The sequence below is a fragment of the Mercenaria mercenaria genome, chromosome 18 (genome assembly GCF_021730395.1).
Source record: "Mercenaria mercenaria strain notata chromosome 18, MADL_Memer_1, whole genome shotgun sequence".
Lineage (NCBI taxonomy): Eukaryota > Metazoa > Mollusca > Bivalvia > Venerida > Veneridae > Mercenaria > Mercenaria mercenaria.
This window is the reverse complement of record NC_069378.1, coordinates 20,924,580-20,946,181: the sequence shown is the minus strand read 5'-3', so window position 1 is coordinate 20,946,181 and position 21,602 is coordinate 20,924,580. Positions and strand designations below refer to the sequence as shown.

General features: G+C 33.9%; 1 protein-coding gene across 4 annotated transcripts in view; it reads right to left on the bottom strand.

The window, feature by feature from the left end:
• LOC128550611 (uncharacterized) overlaps positions 1 to 21,602 on the bottom strand; it is a 37,891-nt gene that overhangs the window by 5,115 nt on the left and 11,174 nt on the right. For all 4 annotated transcript variants that reach the window (XM_053529913.1, XM_053529914.1, XM_053529912.1 and 1 more), the window contains 10 exons: positions 20,971 to 21,095; positions 18,542 to 18,631; positions 18,072 to 18,161; positions 15,281 to 15,346; positions 14,866 to 14,979; positions 13,762 to 13,818; positions 12,592 to 12,763; positions 7,970 to 8,155; positions 6,869 to 6,939; positions 443 to 521 (listed from right to left, as the gene is read on the bottom strand). In XM_053529913.1, coding sequence (XP_053385888.1) covers positions 443 to 521; positions 6,869 to 6,939; positions 7,970 to 8,155; positions 12,592 to 12,763; positions 13,762 to 13,818; positions 14,866 to 14,979; positions 15,281 to 15,346; positions 18,072 to 18,161; positions 18,542 to 18,631; positions 20,971 to 21,095 — 1,050 coding nt within the window. The remainder of the gene's footprint in view (positions 1 to 442; positions 522 to 6,868; positions 6,940 to 7,969; positions 8,156 to 12,591; positions 12,764 to 13,761; positions 13,819 to 14,865; positions 14,980 to 15,280; positions 15,347 to 18,071; positions 18,162 to 18,541; positions 18,632 to 20,970; positions 21,096 to 21,602) is intronic.

The following is a 21,602-nucleotide window of genomic DNA, read 5'->3' as shown; positions in this document are numbered from 1 at the left end:
GAAGGTATCATTTTACTCTTTTCACTAGCAGAAGTTCTTATGGTTCTTATACATTGCATTTTCTCAATGGCCTTTCTGTGAAATTTAAATAAAGTCCCTTCTGCAGTTTGTTTTGGAGATATACTCCAGTTAAAGTGTTATGGCAAAATGAGAAAGAGATTAAATAAAAAGTTTTAACAATAACTATGTTATGCTCCGGACAACTGGTTTAGGAGTAAAAAGCAGAAAAGGAGATAATTAAAACATTAAGCTATTTAGTACACTACACATCCGGAGAAAAAGTGTTATGAATGCACGGACGCACAAATGCACGGACAGACGGACGGATGATACTATATTCCCTTCATATTCGGCAGTGGGATAAAATACTTCAACCTTGCTGCTTATCAGCGTCTAATTTGATAATAATTAAGTAAAATAACGATTAGAAAAAATGAAATACCTGGATCCATCATTAGTACAATTTCAGCTGCAGGACTTCCAAACCCATATCTACCTCGAGTACCATCGTCCCATCTTATCTTTTTGTAGAACAGTTATCATATTATCATAAATAAATATCACATAACAATGCTGGTTACATTAATATTGTCTATCACTAGAGAAAACAAAATTGAATAAATATCTTATATCAGGGATGGTTACAAGAATTTTGTCAACTCGCAGAAGGGAATATCACCATAGAGGCTTCCAATGTTTATGTCATATGCACAAGAATATAATATTCATTTTAATACACTGAAAAATATGTTTTCAGAAATGGATCATTGATTCACATCAAGCTATTTCGTGCAATGTAACAAATCCATTAAACGCATAATATTTACAACTGATGTGAATCACCAGACTTTTTCAATGTTGTTATGAATGTACATGTATTTCAATACGGTACCGTTGTTACTGAATTAAGTACATACATTGTCGCTGAAAATTTCACGTTGTTTTTCGAATGTTATGTATATGTCATTCCCCTTAAAGAGGTTTTACTTTATTTGTAAGTCATTGTTTATTCATACTACTTTTGAGACATCACGTAAACAAGTTTTTATTTTCTATTGTGTTCCAGAATATTCTACACAATACTGATAAAGGAGGTAACAGTTATTTTTAAAGTTTGGATTGTTCTTTGTTTTCCAGAATGTTTTTTTTTATTCTTAGAGTAACATGAAAGTTCTAGAACGTTCCATAATATACTAAACATGGTGCTGTCTGACACCTGGCCAGAACTTAAGAATTATAGATCTTATTGGGAACTTTCCTATATTTCTTAATAACAAAATATTACCAATTTGAACCTTTTACATTTGAAGAATTAACATTAAAACTGTGGATTAAAAAAGTTATTTTTGAAGAAAGCATTTACTAGTATTGATTGTTTAGATATACTAAATTCAATTTTGAACTGTTGTAAAATATTGTGGAATTTATACTGATTGGATTTAAATTTGACCTAGACAGAATTTGGACTATTTTTTCATATTAGATTGGATTTTACGGCTATTTGACATTTTTAAGGTATTTGAATTATTTGTTTCATGAATAAAATTGTGTTATTGTTAATAGTTTGTTTGTTTTTTCTGTTACTTTTTATTTACTGTACCAAGAAATTATTACCCTTTAACGTAACCGAAATTGGGGGATCGTCCTGGATAAACCATTGAAAGCTTTACTTTTGAATTTAATATTTTGAGATCTTTCAGCCTAATTTTACAGATTATTTTGTAGAAAAACTTCTTTATTCTTTTTGGTACAGTATACATACAAGCAGCTATGAAATTGTCGTTTGATATTGATAGGTTTGTGGCTAAGCCATCCCAGGAGTTCTTCTAGTTAGCAAAGAAATCTGATTTACTTCTAAATGCAAAGCATTATAACATTTCTGAAGTAAAGTCATCCATGCTTAAACAAGAAATCAAGAATATAAGTGTTTAATACTTTCATGGATGAAGACATTTTTGATTCATCAGCTGAGTCATTGTTGAACTCAGAGAGATTTAGGCTTAAAAGACATGCAGTTAGATTTCAGTTAGAAAGGGAGAAGGAAAGGGAGAGTGAAGAAAGAGAAAGAGAGAGGAAGAGAGAGAGAGAGAAAAAAAAAGAGAGAGAGAGAGAGAGAGAGAGAGAGAGAGAGAGGAAAAATGAATGCAATAAGAAGTTAGAATTGGCAAGTAGAAGTACAGGACCTCAAAATTCTTCTCACTTTGATGTCACCAAACATATAAGGTTAGTTCTACCTGTTCAAGAAAATGAAGTTGATAAATATTTCATGCATTTTGAAAAAATAGCTGAAAATCTTAAATGACCTAAGGAAAATTTGAGTATTCTTTTACAAAGTGTTCTAACAGGCAGAGTCCGTGAAATTTATATACAGCTGTCTGTAGAACAAAGCTCATATTATGATTATGTAAAAAATTTAATCTTCAAAGTTTATGAGCTTGTTCCTGAGGCTTACAGGCAAAAATTTCAAAATTGCAGAAAGGTGTCTGACCTGACCCTGTTGAATTTTCCCGAGTTAAAGAGCAGTTATTTGATAGGTGGTGTACATCAAAGAATACTAGATATGATAAACTTAGGCAGTTAATGTTAACTGAAGAATTTAAAAAGTGTGTTGGCACCAATGTCAAAACTTTCTTTAATGAAAAACAGGTTGAAAATCTAGAAAAGGCTGCTAGATTGGCTGGTGATTATACTTTTACTCATAAAATTTCCTTCAACAAACAATTATTTTCAACAAGAGACCCTCTTTTTCAAAAAATAATTCTAGGTTCTCATCTGGTAAAAATTCTAATACAGGAAGTTCTTAACAATCACAATTTACAGGTAATACACCTGCTGAAATTACAGGTTATCAACCTGCTGAAAAAAACCTTGTCTCCACCTACTTGCAGCTATTGCAAGAAACCTGGATACATTATCTCTCAATGTTTCTCTCTAAAGAGGAAGCAGGAAAGAGATAAGACAAGACCTACAGGCCTTACCTCTCTGGAGCCTAAACCCCAGTCTTGTACTGATATTAATACTTTTATAGAGGTCAAGGAATCTAATTCTGCTTCTATCATTGAGGTTTATAAACCATTTATATCTGAAAGTTCTATATCACTTATCGGGTATTCTACCCAGTCTGCTCCTATTAAATTCCTAAGGGATACTGGAGCTTCTCGATATCTTATTCGTTCAGATGTCATGCCTTTTTTCTGAGAAGTTTTTTCTAGTACAAATGTACTTATTCAAGGGTTGACGTGTGGTTTTGTTTCTATACCCTTCCATAATGTTCATTTACCTCAAATTTGGTTACTGGCCCTGTGACTGTGGGTATTAGACCTGAATTACCATTTAAAGTTGTCCATTTACTGTTAGGAAATGACCTAGCTGGAGATATAATTGTAATAAATCCACTTGTAACTAATACACCTTGTTTGGATCAAAAACCTGATCCAGTTGAGCAGGAAATTACTGACCTTTACCCTTCTTGTGCAGTTTCCCGTTCTATGGCCAAGAAAGCCATTGAGAGTGATCCCGAGTCAGACATAGATTTGTCTGATACTATTATCAAACATTTAATTCTGAGACAGATAATTCTGTCTCTTCAAATCTGTCTGTTCGATTTACAGACTCTGACACTTTCTCTGACCGTTCTCTTTTCAATGACCAAGGTCATAACTCGCTGTCACAGCTTATTCAGGAACAAAACGATGATCCTGAAATTGCATTATTATTTCAAAAGGCTGTTAGTGAAAAAGCCTCACAAGTCCCTGCCTGCTATTTTGTTAAACATGGGATTTTAATGAGAAAATCATGGACCAGCTAATGATAAATGGACAGTTAATTACCAGATTGTGTCAGGAACTTCTTACCCTTGCTCATGAAATGCTCATGCCAGGTCATTGAGGTGTAAATAAAATACCACAAAATCTTAAATAATTTTAAAAAATCCGAAAACCCGAAAATAAGCCGGTTTTGAAAATAAGCCGGTCTCGAAAATAAGCCACCATTTCACTACAGGCAAAAAAGGTTCATAAATAAGCCGTCCAGTTCGTTTGTATCAGTAATAGTATCAATGACTTTGTTAGGACACCATATGAGATAGCAAAAGTAACCAACGTGTACATAGCAGATTTATTTCCACACGTAATAGCAATAAAACATACTTTGGAATAAAAACAACTAAAACAATGCAAGTTGTGCTGATATTCAAAACCATGGACAAATTAAAACTTTAAAAGCAAACAAAAAAAAATTCCTGTCTCAAACACTTCTTGTCACGTCAGTAATTCTACTAATTAAGGTTACCGATCTTTATAATATATAATGCAGTGTTTATCACCTATTGTGTAAGTTATTCATACCCGTTAGCCGATTAATTCATAGGTGTATTTGTTTGTTAGGCCAGCTAAAACTATTTAATGGGTAATTATCTGTTAGCATAGGATTATTTTCATTAAGAAATTGTAATAAATTGTAACAAAACTGTAAAACTGGTATGTCAGAAGTGTGAGTATTTACCGACGTCGATGTTTTTACTTAAAAGCAAAATATATGAATTCGTATCTTCAGTATTTCGGTACTCGAAAATACGCCGGGTTTTAAACCGTTACTGAATATATGTACTTAAAAGTTCGCAGGACTCCAAAATAAGCCAGTGTCGATAATAAGCCACCAAATCCTTACGAAAATTTAAAATAAGCAGCGGCTTAATTTCGGGATTTCAGGGTATGTTAAAAGAATACATTGATGGAAATATCTCTGTCCCACATCCTGTTAGTGTAAATTTACCTGTAAGTGAGGAAATTGAAAATTCAACTGAATGCGGTTTTGAACATGGTAACTACACCCTCCATGGTCAAATAAAACTTGAGAATTCAGACATTTTACAACATCTGGATGAACAACTTTCTCAGTTGGAACCTCAACAAAGAGAACAGCTGAAACAACTTATCAATGAATATGAACATTTGTTTCCAGATGAACCTACTAGAACTGATAATATTTTTTATGACATTGAACTTACAGATTCCACTCCAATCAAACAACATCCATACAGAATGAACCCTATAAAGCAGAAACATTTAAAAGAAGAAATTAAATATTTGTTGGACACTGATTTCATTGAACCAAGCAACAGTAACTGAACTGGAGTTCTCCGTGTATTCTTGTTCCAAAGTCTAACAAATCTTACCGCGTGTGTACAGATTACAGGAAAGTTAAAGCAACTAATCCACAAATCGTGGTGTAAGATTTTAAAAAATCAAACTTTTGCTATATTCTCCTATATGCTGCATATTCGATGTTCTTACAATGTATTTTTCATCAAATTCTGTTGAAAATCGTTGTTTTCCTATAATGTTCTCCGTGACGATTTGATAAAGTTTTACTTTATTGGTGAGTCATTGTTTATTAACCTAGTTTTGAGACATCATGCAAGCAATATATAATCTGGAAAGTTGATCCCTCGAAAGCACCGAGAACAAAGCAAACAGTGAAAATTGCAGACTCGGTTTGATTGAGTCTGTTCATGAGCAGTAATGGAAAGTGCAACACTGCCCACGCCCCCTAGCACCGGCTTAAGCTGTATTCAATTTTCAAATCTAAATGAGTTGAAATCAATGATCCCGAAGGACCAGAAAATATAACAACACTGAGATGAAGTCGGGGCGACTTTTTACGGCCGCCACACAGCACTTAACACAGATTTTATATTCTATTGTGTTCCAGAATATTCTACACAATACTGATAAAGGGTGTAATGGTTATTTTTAAAGTCAGGATTGTCCTTGTTTAGTGTTACATGAAAGTTCTGGAACCTTCCATGATATGTTAAATAGGGTGTTGTCTTACACCAGGCCAGAACTTAGAGTTATAGATCTTATTGGGAAAGTTTTCTGTATTTCTTAATAACAAAATATTACCAGTTTGGATATTTAACTCTTGAAGGATTTACATTAAAATTTCGGATTTAAAAAGTTACCTATGAAGACAGGATTTATTCATTGTATTATATTTAATTTTGAACTGTCGTGAAATATTGTGGAATTTATACTGATGGGATTTAAATTTGATCTGGACAGGATTTGGACTATTTTTACATATCAGATTGGATTTTACAGGTATTTGACATTTGTAAAGGTATTTGAATTATTACTTTCATGAACAAAATTTTGTTTTTCCGTTACTTTTATTTACTGTTACAAGAAATTGTTACCCTTTAACGTAACCATTGAGCACTTTTTGCTCTTGACTGTACTCTAAAGAGCTCAATTCCAAGTTTTGCGTTCAGAACGACTATTATGACCCATAGATTTATCTAAAACCAACAATCTAAATCTATATATAGCTTTTGAACTAGAAACACTGTGGATAAGAAATCATAGATCACGACACAATGCCTGTCTGAGTATGATATTTAAATCATATAAGATTTATAAAGTGCTCTTCACTCTGAATGCATATATTCAAATTATTACACATATCCACTCAAAGACGAACTATAACATCTATTTTTTATAAATTCAACATTTAATTCAATGGTACAATAACCTATCTGCAAAATATCTAATGTTTTTAGTTGATAAGCTAACTAAAACATCTGCGTCAGTAAATCAAAAATGTGAATATGAAATTTTTAGTTATGAAAACAATGCAGTATTATATTAAAATCACTTCGTATTAACACTACAAAATGCAATATTGATGTAGTAGACAAATGTCTATTTGAGGCAAAACTTTTCGTCATGCGCGATCATTCGATAACAATTATTGAAATATTTACAATTTATCATGAATAATTATTGTTGGCTTCTTCTTGTATACATTGTCAGTATATCCGTTGAAGTTTCGTGTTTGTGATTTTAATGAAAGCTAATATTTTTACCTCTGCACGATTTTTATGGAATCTTATGACGGTTCCTTCTTTATTGGCACGATCTTCTTTGAACTTTTCTCCTAAAATATGCACGATACAGTTGAAAAGATAAACGTAAACGAGAAATATAATTTAATTAAATTCTCATTTCTCATGATAATATGATCTAATAACACTTCGCCTTGGAGGTTATTCACCTCCCTATAATGACTTTTATTAACACTTTTCTGAAACCTTGGAACTTGTTGGGGATAAAGAAGATGGATTACAGGCAATTAACCGGGTTAGATTATTGCCATTGACCGTTACAAGGCGATGCTCCTGTGTATTCGTTAAGTGTTTGTTTGGTCTTTTTTGTCAAATTGTTTTACTTGGACTACGTTTACACATATATAAACTGCTGTAGGATTTGTTTTGGAAGGCCGCGTTCTGGAAACGTGATTATTGCTATCCTGTCCTTGTTTTTGTGATTTAAAAGTATGATTTGTAAAGATAAAAAGTGCAGCGTTCAAATAAACCGTACATTTGATACATTCATATTTTAATCTACGACCTAACTGTAGGCTTTCGATTATAGAATAAATCACAGTTTGACAAAAGTTAGACATTTCCGCACAGAAGGAGGAACGGCAATATTGCTTTTGCTCAACTTGTTTCTAGAATTTCCAAATTTTTAGCAAACTTTTTGGTACGTTTGTGTACGGTCTGCTGATGGAACTTTTAGCTATTACATATCTAACTTAAATCTCAAACGATGGTTTATTGACGTCCATATTTCAAACAAAATCATTTTGCCTTTATAAAGTAAGCTTACATGTAAACTTACAGTGTGCATGTGCTAGTCATACGTATCTGTTAATTTGTCTTCAAACGTTAGAATTCGAATTGTTATTCAGGTTCATTCGCTTACAAGCGTATAGGTACAGAACGTGAATTGATCGTGACAGTAAACCAAGTCTGCTCTTATTTCGCTTGGTGCGTTCCAGTTTTTTAAGAATCATTTTTTATAGATTTTTTTGTATTGTCATCATAAAGTGATGCAAGTGTAATCAATATAATTGAATCGCTTCATGTATCTGTAAGTTTAAGAATGTTGGATTAAAACCGTACCAGGTTTAACTCTACAACCAACAGCAAGAACCTTTCCTGGTGGAGGTGTTCGGTCTTGTACCGCCGTTTCCCTCACATCCTCTTCCATATCTTCATCAGTCTTATATCGATAAACATTTTGTCTGCCTTTTTCTGGACTGCTATCATCATCCCATTCTACGTGAACCCAACATTGACCGTCATCGTCTGAACAAGGAGTGTATAATTAATTTTTTGCCGGACATTATAATTATAAAGTGTTTCTTTTTATTATCACAAAGTAAAATGATAGTACGCTTTCAGTATATTGTTTATTCATAATTAATGTGACTTTCGAAATAATTTGTCAGTTACTATATTTTCAAGAATAAATGCAGTCGAAGTAAGAACTGCTATGGCAAGAAATTTTAACAGAATACCCCACAGATGAGCTTGGTAGTTAAGACGGGAGATTACCATTCAACAACCCGCATTATGTAACCTAAATAGTGTTGAATAAACTTGGTAAAAGGTCAAACAATTAATATCATTAAATCCTGCAAGACATTTATGACAAGAAGATTTTGAAAGTTTCCACTAGATACGTATAGGACAAATTGACCACACCATCTAGAGGCCATGTTTTCGACGAATATGAATACTTCGGACAATCTTGGAAGAAGGTCACTCAGGGAAAATTTCTGTCAACTTATTGTTAAAGCTGGCAGGTGGTTTCTGACAAAAATATTTTCAATTTTTTCATTTCATGACTACCTAATTTCAGAGCTGTACAAAGAACTATCCTTTGATAAAATGGTTGCGGAACTTTCCTGTTGATAAACAGGACGCAGCTAATTCTAAACATATATGCGTAAAATCGCAAGTTGCATTGATTTTTATAAATTTTGAAATAACGAATTTTGTGTTGATGCCATAAAAGTCTGTAAGTTTGTAGTTCCAACCACTTCCTGTAGCACAACACTTACGCTGAGAAGAATATCCCCTACTCAATTTAGCCGCGCCAAAGTGGTATATTAAAGATACGGGCTCGGATGACAATTTCGTTTCTTTACAAAACATACACATATTTAGCATTTATATAGAGATAGACCCTAAACATTTCAACGATAGATTACATTAAAAGAAGTCTAAAACTTGATTTCTAAGTCCTTGAAATAAACAAATTATTTTACAAATGTTAAATTTATGGCAGTTTTGTTGATATCAATAACAGAAGGTTTAATATCTAATTTAAAGTTGTGATCCACAAAGAATGACAGATATATATATATAGAAGTTTAGTTTCCTTGCAATTACACAATTGAATGGGAAAAGAAAACGGTTTAAAGCGACTAACCCACATATCGTGGTGTCAGATTTTAAAAAATCAAACTTTTGCCATATTCACCTATATGCTGCATATTCGATGATCTTACAATGTATTTTTTTCATCAAATTCTGTTGAAAATCGTTGTTTTCCTAATAAATTTAAGATAAAAACTTTCGTCTACAATTTCTGATAAGGGTTTCCCGGTTTATAAACAAGAGGACCATAATGGTCCTGAATTGCTCACCTGTCCCAATGTGACCCAGTTATAAACTGAGTATGACGTGGTTTTTTCTATTATTTGACATAGTGACCTAGTACTTAAGCTCATGTGACCCAGTTTTGAACCTGACCTAGATATCATCAAGATAACATTTCTGACCAATTTTCATGAAGATCCATTGAAAAATATGGCCTCTAGAGAGGTCAAAAGGTTTTTCTATTATTTGACCTAATGACCTAGTTTTTGTAAGCCCGTGACCCACTTTTGAACTAGTCCTAGATATCATAAAGGTGAACATTCTCACCAATTTTCATGAAGATCATATGAAAACTATGGCCTCTAGAGATGTCACAAGGTTTTTTTATTATTTGACCTAATGACCTAGTTTTTGACTGCACGTGACCCAGTTTAGAACTTTAACTAGATATCATCATGTAAACATTCAGACCAATTTTCATAAAGATCCATTGAAAAATATGGCCTCTAGAGGGGTCAAAAGGTTTTTCTATTTTTAGATATACTGACCTAGTTTTTGTTCGCAGTTGACCCAGTTTTGAATCTGACCTAGATATCATCAAGATGAACATTCAGACCAACCTTCATACAGATCCCATGAAAAATATGGCCTCTAGAGAGGTCACAAGGTTTTTCTATTATTTGACCTACTGACCTAGTTTTTGATGGTATGTAATCCAGTTTCGAACTTGACTTAGATATAATCAAGTTGATCATTCTGACCCATTTTCATGAAAATCCATTTCAAAGTATGGCCTCTAGAGAGGTCACAAGGTTTTACTATTTTCAGACCTACTGACCTAGTTTTGGACCACAGTTGACCCGGTTTCAATCTTGACCTAGATATCATAAAGAATGGATATTCAGACCAACTTTCATACAGATCCCATGAAAAATATGGCCTCTAGAGAGGTCACAATGTTTTTTTATATATATGACCTACTGACCTAGTTTTTGACTGCACATGACCCAGTTTCTAATTCGACCTAGATATCATCAAGATGAACACTCAGATTAACTTTCATGAAGATCCATTAAATAGTATGGCATTTAGAGAGGCCAGAAGGTTTTTCTATTTTAGATCTACTGACCTAGTTTTGGACCGCACTTAACCCAGTTTCAAACATTACCTAGATATCATCAAGATGAACATTCAGACCAATCTTCATACAGATCCCATGAAAAATATGGCCTATAGAGAGGTCACAAGGTTTTTTTTATTATTTAATCTACTGACCTAGTTTTTGAGGCACTTAACCCAGTTTAAAACTTAAACTAGATATCGTCAAGTTGAACATTTTGACCAAAATTCATGAAGATCCATTGAAAAATATGGTCTCTAGAGAGGTCACAAGGTTTTTCTATTTTTAGATCTACTGACCTAGTTTTGGACCACACATGACCCAGTTTCAAACTTAACTTAGATATCATCAAGGTGAACATTCTGACCAATTTTCATAGAGATCCCATGAAAAATGTGACCCCTAGAGTGGTCACAAGCAAATGTTTACGCACGGACGCACTGACGCACGTACGGACGGACGGACGACGGACGCTGCGCGATCACAAAAGCTCACCTTGTCACTTTGTGACAGGTGAGCTAAAAACGGAATTCCCGTCAGCATAAATCACGTGATTATCAATAGAGCGCACACGTATAAGTATCGCACACTATGGTGACATTTTGAAATAAACGCAAAAAAACAAAAAAAAAACAACAATAACATAAAATAAAGTCAGTACACTTAGTACGTTTACGATGCAGTCAGTGATTTCTCATTGGCCTGGTGCGGTTACGGTATTCATATTACACTTTTTCGTCGTGAGTTCGATTCCCAGACCGTTAAATTTTGTCTTTAATTTTTTCTTCACTACAATTCAATGAAGACAAAACGAGTTAGTAAATCTAGTTCTAACATGTTTACTAAAATTATATGTCACAACTGACACGTAATTATGTCAAAATACACTCCACCTCTAATGTTTTTTAAGCTTTCCTGTGATATTTTTAAACATATACGGGTTAGTTTTATAAGTTTTGTAACAATCTTACCCTTCACTTTAATAAAAGCATTGCCCGGCCATAATTCAGGATTGATTGATTTATAGATACTACAGATTTTATACGAAAATAAGAAACAAAACAATAAATTAGAAACCAGAGAAAAACAAACTTACACAAAGTATGTAATACAAACTAAAGAAAATGGGGATCGAACTCCCGACGAAAAGGTATAATACAAATACCGTAACCGCTCGGCCAACGAGGACTCACTCACAAATCGTAAACTTAGTGTATTGACTTATTTTTTTGTTATTGTTTTGTTTTCACTTCTAAACGCCATAATACTGTGCGCTATCTATAGTTCGGTATTGCGATGTGTGCTTTCAATAATGGAACGGTTCTTTATTTAGGTAGTGTTATTCGGTACGAAAGTGGTTTAATACCTAAATAAGGCAAAGTAAATCATGCTGACTTCCCTAATCGGTAGACAGGTATATAAATTGACCCATCAAACTACATGCAAACTTTTGCTTCCCACGTGATGATAGCGTCTCGTTCTATATTAATCAATGTTTACAAAATATAGCGTTGTAACGGTTTATGAAAGTATATGAGAAAAACTGCAAACATTCGAATGTTCCCGTAATTCTTGAAACTATAAACTGGTCAACCAGAATGTTTCATGTAAATATATGAAACAGTGGCCCAAATGTGCCTTTCGGTGATAAATTATTCTAAAAATTACAATTCACAATGTGTGGGTTAGTCGCTTTAAGACACAATATCATACCTTTTAGTACAACAGAAACATTTAGGATTTATTCATATATTTAGATTTTTGTCAGATTTCTTATGGTAAAAAGTAAACTTTTAACAAGCCGAAAATAAAGTGAAATACCATCAAGTATTTTGTAGTGCGAATAATACAGTTTTGTATGTATCAACATGTCACAATAGAAGCACTTTTGTAATTCAGAACAGGTAAGATTAGTATAGGTGCAATGATATTAATCTCTATATGCCTAATTTATATCTTTAGCGCAACTAATCCCCGTGGATATCTGGCTCCGGTGGAATAATGATATATTTCCTACCTTCGAGATCTGTCGCATGGCCAATAATTGTACCAGCCCTACCATCATCCTGATCTCCCCATATCCAGTCATCACCCCGCTCTACTCTTGTACCAATAGAAGGATGCTTTTGATCATGTATTTCTTTGTACACATTGATAACGCGGTCTCCAACAATAGTAATCGTTGAAGTCTGAAAGTGGAATGTCCGTTTATTACTCGCAATAGAGATTTCCATTTCAGTTGATATTGGAAAAGCATTTAACTATGTAATTTTATAAGTGATATTGCATAAGAAAATAAATCATGAATGAATGCTTTCAGTAATTCTAATATGCGTTTGTGCCTGATAAAGCTTAGAGTTTGACCACTTTAAGAGTGTTTAATAGTACAATTATTGTTAAGTACAACATATGTCGAACGAAACTAACACTTACAAATGTAACAATACATAACTGAAAACACAGGTTGAATTATACATGTTATTAGTTCTAATCAATATTTTTTATATCAAAATAATACAATTTTTAATATAATATTTTCAGGTTATTGTGTTTTTGTTTACTTAATACTTAACTGCATATAATTGGCATTTTACAAACTAGCGACCCGACAAAATCAGTCATTTTCACCTGATAATGTCATTGTTAAACGGCGTTACCGGTATATGACGCCTTTATAACGGTTTGGTGCGAGTTTTAAAAAAAAATGGGCAACTAAAGTAATTAAAGCTGTAAATAGATCTACCACACCAGTTCAATTGCGGTAATAAGGTTATCCCATCCTTGGTTTGGGAATGTCTAATGTTTTGGTAAAATATTTATCTCACTTAGGATTTCTACAACTAAAGAGCGTTGCAGATTCTCTTTAGCCTATTGTTTTAAAATATACAGTTAAACGTGACCAAAATATCACATCTATTAAGAAACTACTGTATTAAGAGAGCACCTTTTCAGATCCATTTTGCCTTTGTGTCGATAGAAACAAATCACGTTACATTGTTGTTTTTTTACTTTTTCCCCTTCTCTTAGGTGGTCTCTAAATGCAAGTTTAAATGTAAAAGCCGTCTACGTAATGATATTACAAAATAAATACAAACACTTTATTAGTGATCAAGTGTATGTACTTCAAAGATACACATTTTACAAAATGTTGTTACTTACAACGAAATAATCATATATTAGTATTTACCTTGTATCCTGTACGCCTTCCAAAATCTGGTATGGGAGCTTTAGGTGAGCCTTGTCTCTTAAATGAGGGTGAATTAATAAAAACAACAATACCTATCGTTTACATATTACATATAATATAAGATTGTAGTTTCACTATTTACTACTTTTAAATTTAAATTCGGTTATAACCAATGTCTATTAAGACAGGACACGAAATTTGCTTCGATTATGCGCATCTAATTAGCATAATAATATGACCTATTTTCAGAAATGTAACTTAATTTGTAGCATTTCATGATCATGAAATAGATTGTTTTCTTTTAAAAACAATTATATTCTGATGCAGTGAGTTTAGAGATGATGTAGATTGTCATCTCTTGTCACAAGAGATAATTCTAGATCTAATCTCTAATTTGGAAAGACTTTTGGAAGTATTCGAATTAGAATTTCAGCTACAAATTAATTAAGTTCAGATAATGTGTATCCTCAACTCCGGTCGTTTATAGATTAAAGGCACAACTGGTAGTTTCCATTGCGCATCTTCATGCATATACCGTCTTTCCCTTCTAACAGTAGCTTGCAATGGCTTAGAAAGTTAAAGAAAGACATGGGTGACGGAAAACAAAGAGGAACAAGCTTAGAAAGACTTCCTTGTTGAATATTGCACAACACCCCCATCGTTTTATCAACCCATTACCAATTTTTGAACTTGCAAATAATTAAAATGTACGTGCTGACTGTTTTTTAAAAAGCAACTCGTCTGCCATATTTTTCCGCCAGAGTTTATTTTGTTGCCGGCTCACCTGCGACGCATGGCTTTCTGGCTGTGTTTGAGGTGTTCTTTGCTTCTGGGAAATCTACACTTACCTATTATCTTTTATTGACAATGTGTTTAATATCCTATCAAAATCGCAGAGCACTGTTGCATATCACAACCTGAGACTGAGAAAATCTCTCTGTTAGAAAAAAACTACCAGATGTGCCTTTACATTATTTTTGTTTACTTAAAATATTTGTTAACTTCTTACGTTGTTTTCAATGTCAGATGATATTATGCATATTACATCACAATAATACTGAAAAATTAAGACAGGAGTTATAGCATATTTATTATAGTAGATACCTCCATTCCTAGGAATTCCGATAAGTCACCGGCACTGGATGTGCCTTGACCAGGCATTTGTTCCGTTAGCATTTTCATCATCGCTAAAAGTTGCTCAGCATCGGGCATCGACGGCTAAAAGATAACATTTTACTATACAGGAGCACGATCCTCGATATTACATTAATTGATACATACATAGCTACAGTAAAATTAAAAATTCATTACTTTAGTAAAGCTTTTAATATTATATTTCTGCTGAGTGTGCGCCTGCGTGTGAGAATGCATTTTCCTGTTTATGTTGTATATTTGAGAGATGTCTACAGCAATTATATTTGTCCTAGCAATGTCCTAGCAATGTAATATGAACTCTTCATTGTAAAATGTATTTATGGAGTAAAAAGGAAACTTCTGTGTACAATGTATAAAAATTTACCTGTGATCTCATGACGTCATCTTCTCCAGCACAACGCACAAATCTCTGATCTCCCTCGCGCATGCACTGCAAAAAGGTGGCAAATCTTACATGACTAAATATCCCTATAATCATATTTTAAAGAAAATAATGTGTTCTATTTGATTCTAGATTATTATCACACTATTTAATCGATTCTTTCTCTCTAGATACCGAAATTGTACATTTACGGTTGAAATATACAAAGAATTTTCTTCTAATATATACTATATTTTACAATATATCATGTGCAGGTCCGTTCCTTTAATTTTTTATCTCGGGAATATTACAAAATGAATTGCACATTTAACACTATCTTGTTTTAATACCGACATGCAATTTCTTGAAATGTGTTTTTAATGTTTAAAATCAAGAGTCAGGTCTTCCATTCATAGATAAATTTGTTCCCTTGAGATTTACTGTTACACAAAAATGACTATAGAAAGAGGTCCTTAATACTGACAAAATGGAAATGACTTACCTTTATGTTGGTTTAACTTATGATTCTAACAGTTTTATATGCCTATAAACACGGCTTATATGACTATTGTAGTAATAGAATATTTAGACCAAGCCTCAATTTTACCTATTCGTGCATGTAAAGCTTCGTTATCACAGTCGCTGAATTTCGAAGCCAGACAACAAAGCATAGTTACGAAACTAATACATTTAAAATGTCTTGCAAGTAATGTATCTGGTAAAGGGGATCTTAAAATACAAGGTATTGAATATCAAATTATGAGGAAGCATAGAAGTTCCTGATGTATAAGCAGTTTTTCGTTTAAAATGATATTAAGGCACATGACGACCGTCGTTTCCTCGTAACCTTGTTTTGTATATGTTTACTCAAGATATTTGATTCCATTTCATTGTGAAATAATGCAGTATTCGTAGTTGCTTTGCCTCAATAATTCCAGTTCGCTTTTCTTAGTAAAACTGTACAGTAAAGGTTATCGATGTACTTACGTGAGTCTCTTTGCATGCTCAAATAAAGGAAGTACCGGACCAGATGGGAAACATTCAGTGCAAAATTGTAATTATATAAACTTTTTTTTCAATAGGAGACCCCGGTTAAGGGTAAACCCCGTTTATTTGCTTTTTAAGCATGTACATAATACACTGCATATAGTAAGACATAATTGGATTGTAAAAATTAGTCAGCGGCCCATTTTTCTTGCTACTGTTCAAAGTAACGGAGACTGAAAGATGTTAGGCTTTGGTCTAATTTTGTAATTTTGAACAGTATCAGCATCCACTTCGAAGACAAGAAAAGTGGCACATATTGACATAACGTCAAACGGCTGAGCCAAAAACCATTTGTGACAGCAGTCGAGGTTTTCCGTGATAATTTTCTATAGAAAGAGTCTTTCCTACATATCTTTTTTTTAGATCTAGCCTGATTTCGGTTTAACTTTTGATGACTTGTAACTTTAATTTGTGCAGAAACCTATAGTAAATAAACTGCGGCATACTATTAATAGCAAACAATTTCATTTGGAAAGAGCTTCTTTGATTAAGCTGGTTCCTAGCTTGCAAACTGCTTGTTTCAAAGAAAGCAAGGTAAAGAAACAACTCAATGGTACTTGAAAGCTTCGGTCTTTTTCGTTTCAAACAAAAATCCTGTTGTAATTCCCGTCAAGACAAGAAGGAATGATACATTCTTTATTATCAGGATTTTAAACAACAATAAGAGAAATGGCTAGAAAATGTGTCACTATTTACGATTCATTGAATCAAAGTGACACGACCAGGTCCTGTTATACCTGACTAAGATCAAACTAATGTGTGAGCGTGTTACATCAAACAAACCATACACGGACAATATTGTGTAATAAAAAAGATTAGGTACCATAAAAAAATTGACGTGTTTGTATAATGTAATGGTACAAGTACAGATTTTACAAGTCACACTCAGTGGCATGGCCATTTTTGAACCTTGGGCAATACTTGAACAATTACGGTAGAGAGCCAAACCAAATGCTAAATATCAAGACTCTTGGTATTATTGCTTCAGGGAAGATTTCCAAAGTCTCTTATATATAAGCCTATGGTGTATGTATTAGTCACAACCAGGAGCTTAGACATTTTTCATCGTAGGGCAATAATTTAAAGAACTACACTAGGGAGTAAATCCCTGATAAAGTATGCCAAACATTAAGGCTCTAGCTTTTATGGATTCAGAGAAGAAGATATTCAATGTTTCTTTTATATTAGCCGATATTGTAATACATATCACTCACATAGGCATGGCCAATTGTGAACCTAGGGCAATCATTTGAACAATTACGGTGGACAGTCAACCCCTGATATGACAAGCCATATAATAAGACTCGAGCTATTATGGATTGAAGTTTCTTTTATATAAGCCTACTGTAAGTACACCTCACACACCGGGGCGTAGTCATTTTTGACCTTAGGGTGATAATTTGAACAACTGTGGTAGAGAGTCAAACTCTTATGTCACATGCCAATTATCAAAGCTCTAGATAATATCGCTTTTGAGGAGATTTTTAAAATTTCTTTTTTATAAACATATATTGTATACATCTCACACTTATTTCTTTATTTGTTCATTTAGTCCAGGAGCGGTTTGAGAAGGCTACGGGCTGAATGTTTGGAATATGGCTTTCCTTGTTAAATATTCATCCTTGCATTTAACTTTTATAGATTTATTTCTCTTATTCAAAAGTATACAGTAATAAAGCTCACATATGATTAAATTTGAGTCTTGTCAGCTCATTAACATTCTCTTATATTAACAAGCAATACTTACCTTTAGAACTGTATACCATGCCATTTTTTCTCCGTCTCTGTACGACATCAGTTCTTTTACACCCTCGCTTTGTAGGCTTCTCAGAAATGTCTGCAAGAGAGTATTTTAAATGAAAATGTTCATTCCAATTTACATTTATGACAGTATAAAATGCACTGCCAAAACACTGACGAACTATATAAATATAATTTTTTAAGAAAGGACTCAACCAATAGTACAACTGACTTTGTAACTTTGCAGATACCTAGCATTTTAATACCGAGTTTAGAATCTTTGTGAACTATCTTTATACTTTAAAACTATATATACCAGACCTAATGGTTTTACAGCTAAAGCGAATCATATGATTCAGTAAGATATCGTTTAGACACACTAGACAGAAAACAGAACGTGACTTTTACTTCGGTATATACAATGAGAAAGTTGATATTAATCCGATACGCTATACAAATAAAGGAATAAATGCATACACGATCAGCGTTTTCCCCAACATAAATACAATGCAGATCAATTTTCTCTTTGGTCAGCTTTGCAACTTCGTCGAAGATTGCATTTCTTGTCTAAAATGTAAACGACAATTGAGATATCACAATATGTCAAGAAGATATGAGAATTTTCCAAACTGTGAACATAATGCATTCAAGCTAAAAACATTTCAGTTATAATCGGTTCAGAGACCACCAATTCAAAAAAGTACTTGAAACATACTGGGAATAAGGTAATCGTATACTTTGGAATAAAGTAAAATTTTGTCTGTTTTGCTTTTTAGCAATGTAAACAACCCAAAGGAGTGATTTGTATTTTACTTGAGCCTTTTTAGTGCGTTTCGAGTATTTTATTACACATTTTGACAATATTTGCAACATTTGATGCGTATTGAAAAACTTCCATGAAAGGGTTTTCTCCCGCCATGTCATAGAATAAACATGGGGTCATAACATTCACAAAAAAGGACTCAAATAAAGAAGTGTATTCATTCATCAGTTTTTCATCTGTTATTTGGTATAACTAGAAAGTTCTTGAAATAAATGTGGTAAGGTATACATAATTCGATTGGAAGGCCTTATACGCCATAATTATATAGATATGGGCTACAATATTTGTGGCTTCTAACAATCTTCTAACAAAAATATTTCCCCTTAGGAAAAGTATACAGTTATACGTTTATTAATGCCCCGCCGTGGCGGAGGGATTATAGGAATGGTCTGCGTCCGTCCTTCCGTCCTTCCGTCTGTCCGTCCTTCCGTCCGTCCTTCCGTTTGTCCTTCCGTCCGTAACACTTTCGTGTCCGCTCCATATCTCCTAAACCCCTTGAAGGATTTTCATCAAACTTGGGTCAAATGATCACCTCATCAAGACGATGTGCAGAACCCATGAGTCAGCCTTGTCGGTTCAAGGTCAAGGTCACAACTCAAGTCAAAGTTTTGAGCCTGCCATTTTGTGTCCGCTCTATATCTCTTAAATCCCTTGAAGGAATTTTATAAAACTTGGGTCAAATGATCACCTCATCAAGACGATGTGCAGAACCCATGAGTCAGTCATGCCGGCTCAAGGTCAAGGTCACAACTTAGGGTCAAATGTTTGAGCCTTCCATTTTGTGTCCACTCTATATCTCCTAAACCCCTTAAAGGATTTTCATCAAACTTGGGTCAAACGATCACCTCATCAAGGCGATGTGCAAAAATTATGAGTCAGCCATGTCGGCTCAAGGTCAAGGTCACAACTGAAGGTCAGAGGTTTGAGCCTTCCATTTCGTGTCCGCTCTATATCTCCTAAACCCCTTGAAGGAATTTTATAAAACTTGGGTCAAATGATTACCTCATCAGAACGATGTGCAGAAATTATGAGTCAACCATGCCAGCTCAAGGTCAAGGTCACAAGGGTAGAAGGTTTGAGCCTTCCATTTGGTGTCCACTCTGTATCTCCTAAACCCCTTGAAGCATTTTCATCAAACTTGGGTCAAATGATCACCTCGTCAAGAACTCATGAGTCAGCCATGTCAACTCAAGGTAAAGGTCACAACTGAAGGTCAAAGATTTCAGCTCTGTATCTCCTAAACCCCTTGAAGGATTTTCATGAAACTTTGGTCAAATGATCACCTCATCATGACGTTGTGCAGAATTCATGAGTCAGCCATGTCAGTTCAAGGTCAAGGTCACAGCTAAAATCAAAGGTTTACCCTTTCACTATCCATAGCAGTGGCGGGGGATTTAGCTGTCGTTCAGACTGCCTTGTTTGGTTTGGTTTCAGGTAACACCGACATAATTAAGACACTATTGCAACTTTACAGCTTTAAATGATTGAGGATGGTCCCAAGATGGTAGGGTACCTGGGTAGGACCACCGACCTTTCATACGGTAAGCCAGCTAGATGGGTTTCTCAAACGGAAGAATTTTACATCTCTAAGGCATGTAAAGTAACTGTGATAAAACAAGCACAGATTTAGAAAATAACATCAAACAACATATTTGATTCAAATACCTTTACGGACTATTGCGGTTACAGAACTTAATAATAGAAATGCATTTTCAATACAAATGGCTGTTTACATAAATGGCAAATCAAACATTAAAAGGTCGAGGTCTCATACTTAAACAGGCACATGTAAGTCACTAAGTGTAAACACATGTGGTGTTAACACACATGTGCACGTCATTTTACAGTTTAGCACTTTTAAATTATAATTTCTCTATTCAAAACTACATTCTTTTAGATGGTCAGGCGACCTGTATTACGGCTAATTCAGATCGATAGTTTTGAAATATTATCCTCCCTGCGACCTTCACTTTAAATATAACCACAATAACAAAGTATCTTTAATCTGTTGTTTTTCGTATTCGGTCAATGATGAAAACAGATAGACGAAAGACAAGAAATACTTCAAAATGTGCCTATGTACCTGTTCTAGTTTCTTAGAATCGGCCTTGTCAGGACCACTATCCAAGCTTAGCTCTGTTGGCCTTCCATCTGTCACCATAATTATTTTGGGACGCACTTGCATGTAGTTTACACTAGCTAATTTATCTGAAAATTAAGAATTGAGTTTCTAAGAGTGTTCATATGATATATTTGAATTGATTTAGAAATAGATTTACACATTTCACAGTGGATACATCCAAACGCACAAATCGAGGGCTCAACGCGAAACTAGTCTATCGGCTTCTATTTCTATATACACCTAGACTAGTTTCGCGTTGAGCACTCGAATTGATCTGTTTGGCCAATTGCAATTGTCACGGACAAAAGAACCCTCTGTTTAAATAGTATGACAAAGAGTAGGTCAATAAAAGCGACAATGAACAAAAAATCTGTGCCAGGTCGAAAAAACGAAACAGTTATTATGTGAAAAGGGTACATATGATATCTTCTTTAAAGCAAACTTAAAGTGGTAAAACTTGAATTTAGACGTTATCATATGTCATGCAGTTGTTACCGATACATATTCTCTTACATCAGTTATACACTATTACTTTTATCACAATACTTGCTGTACGTGATTATTGACTAGTTTGTAACTTAATACCTGTACTT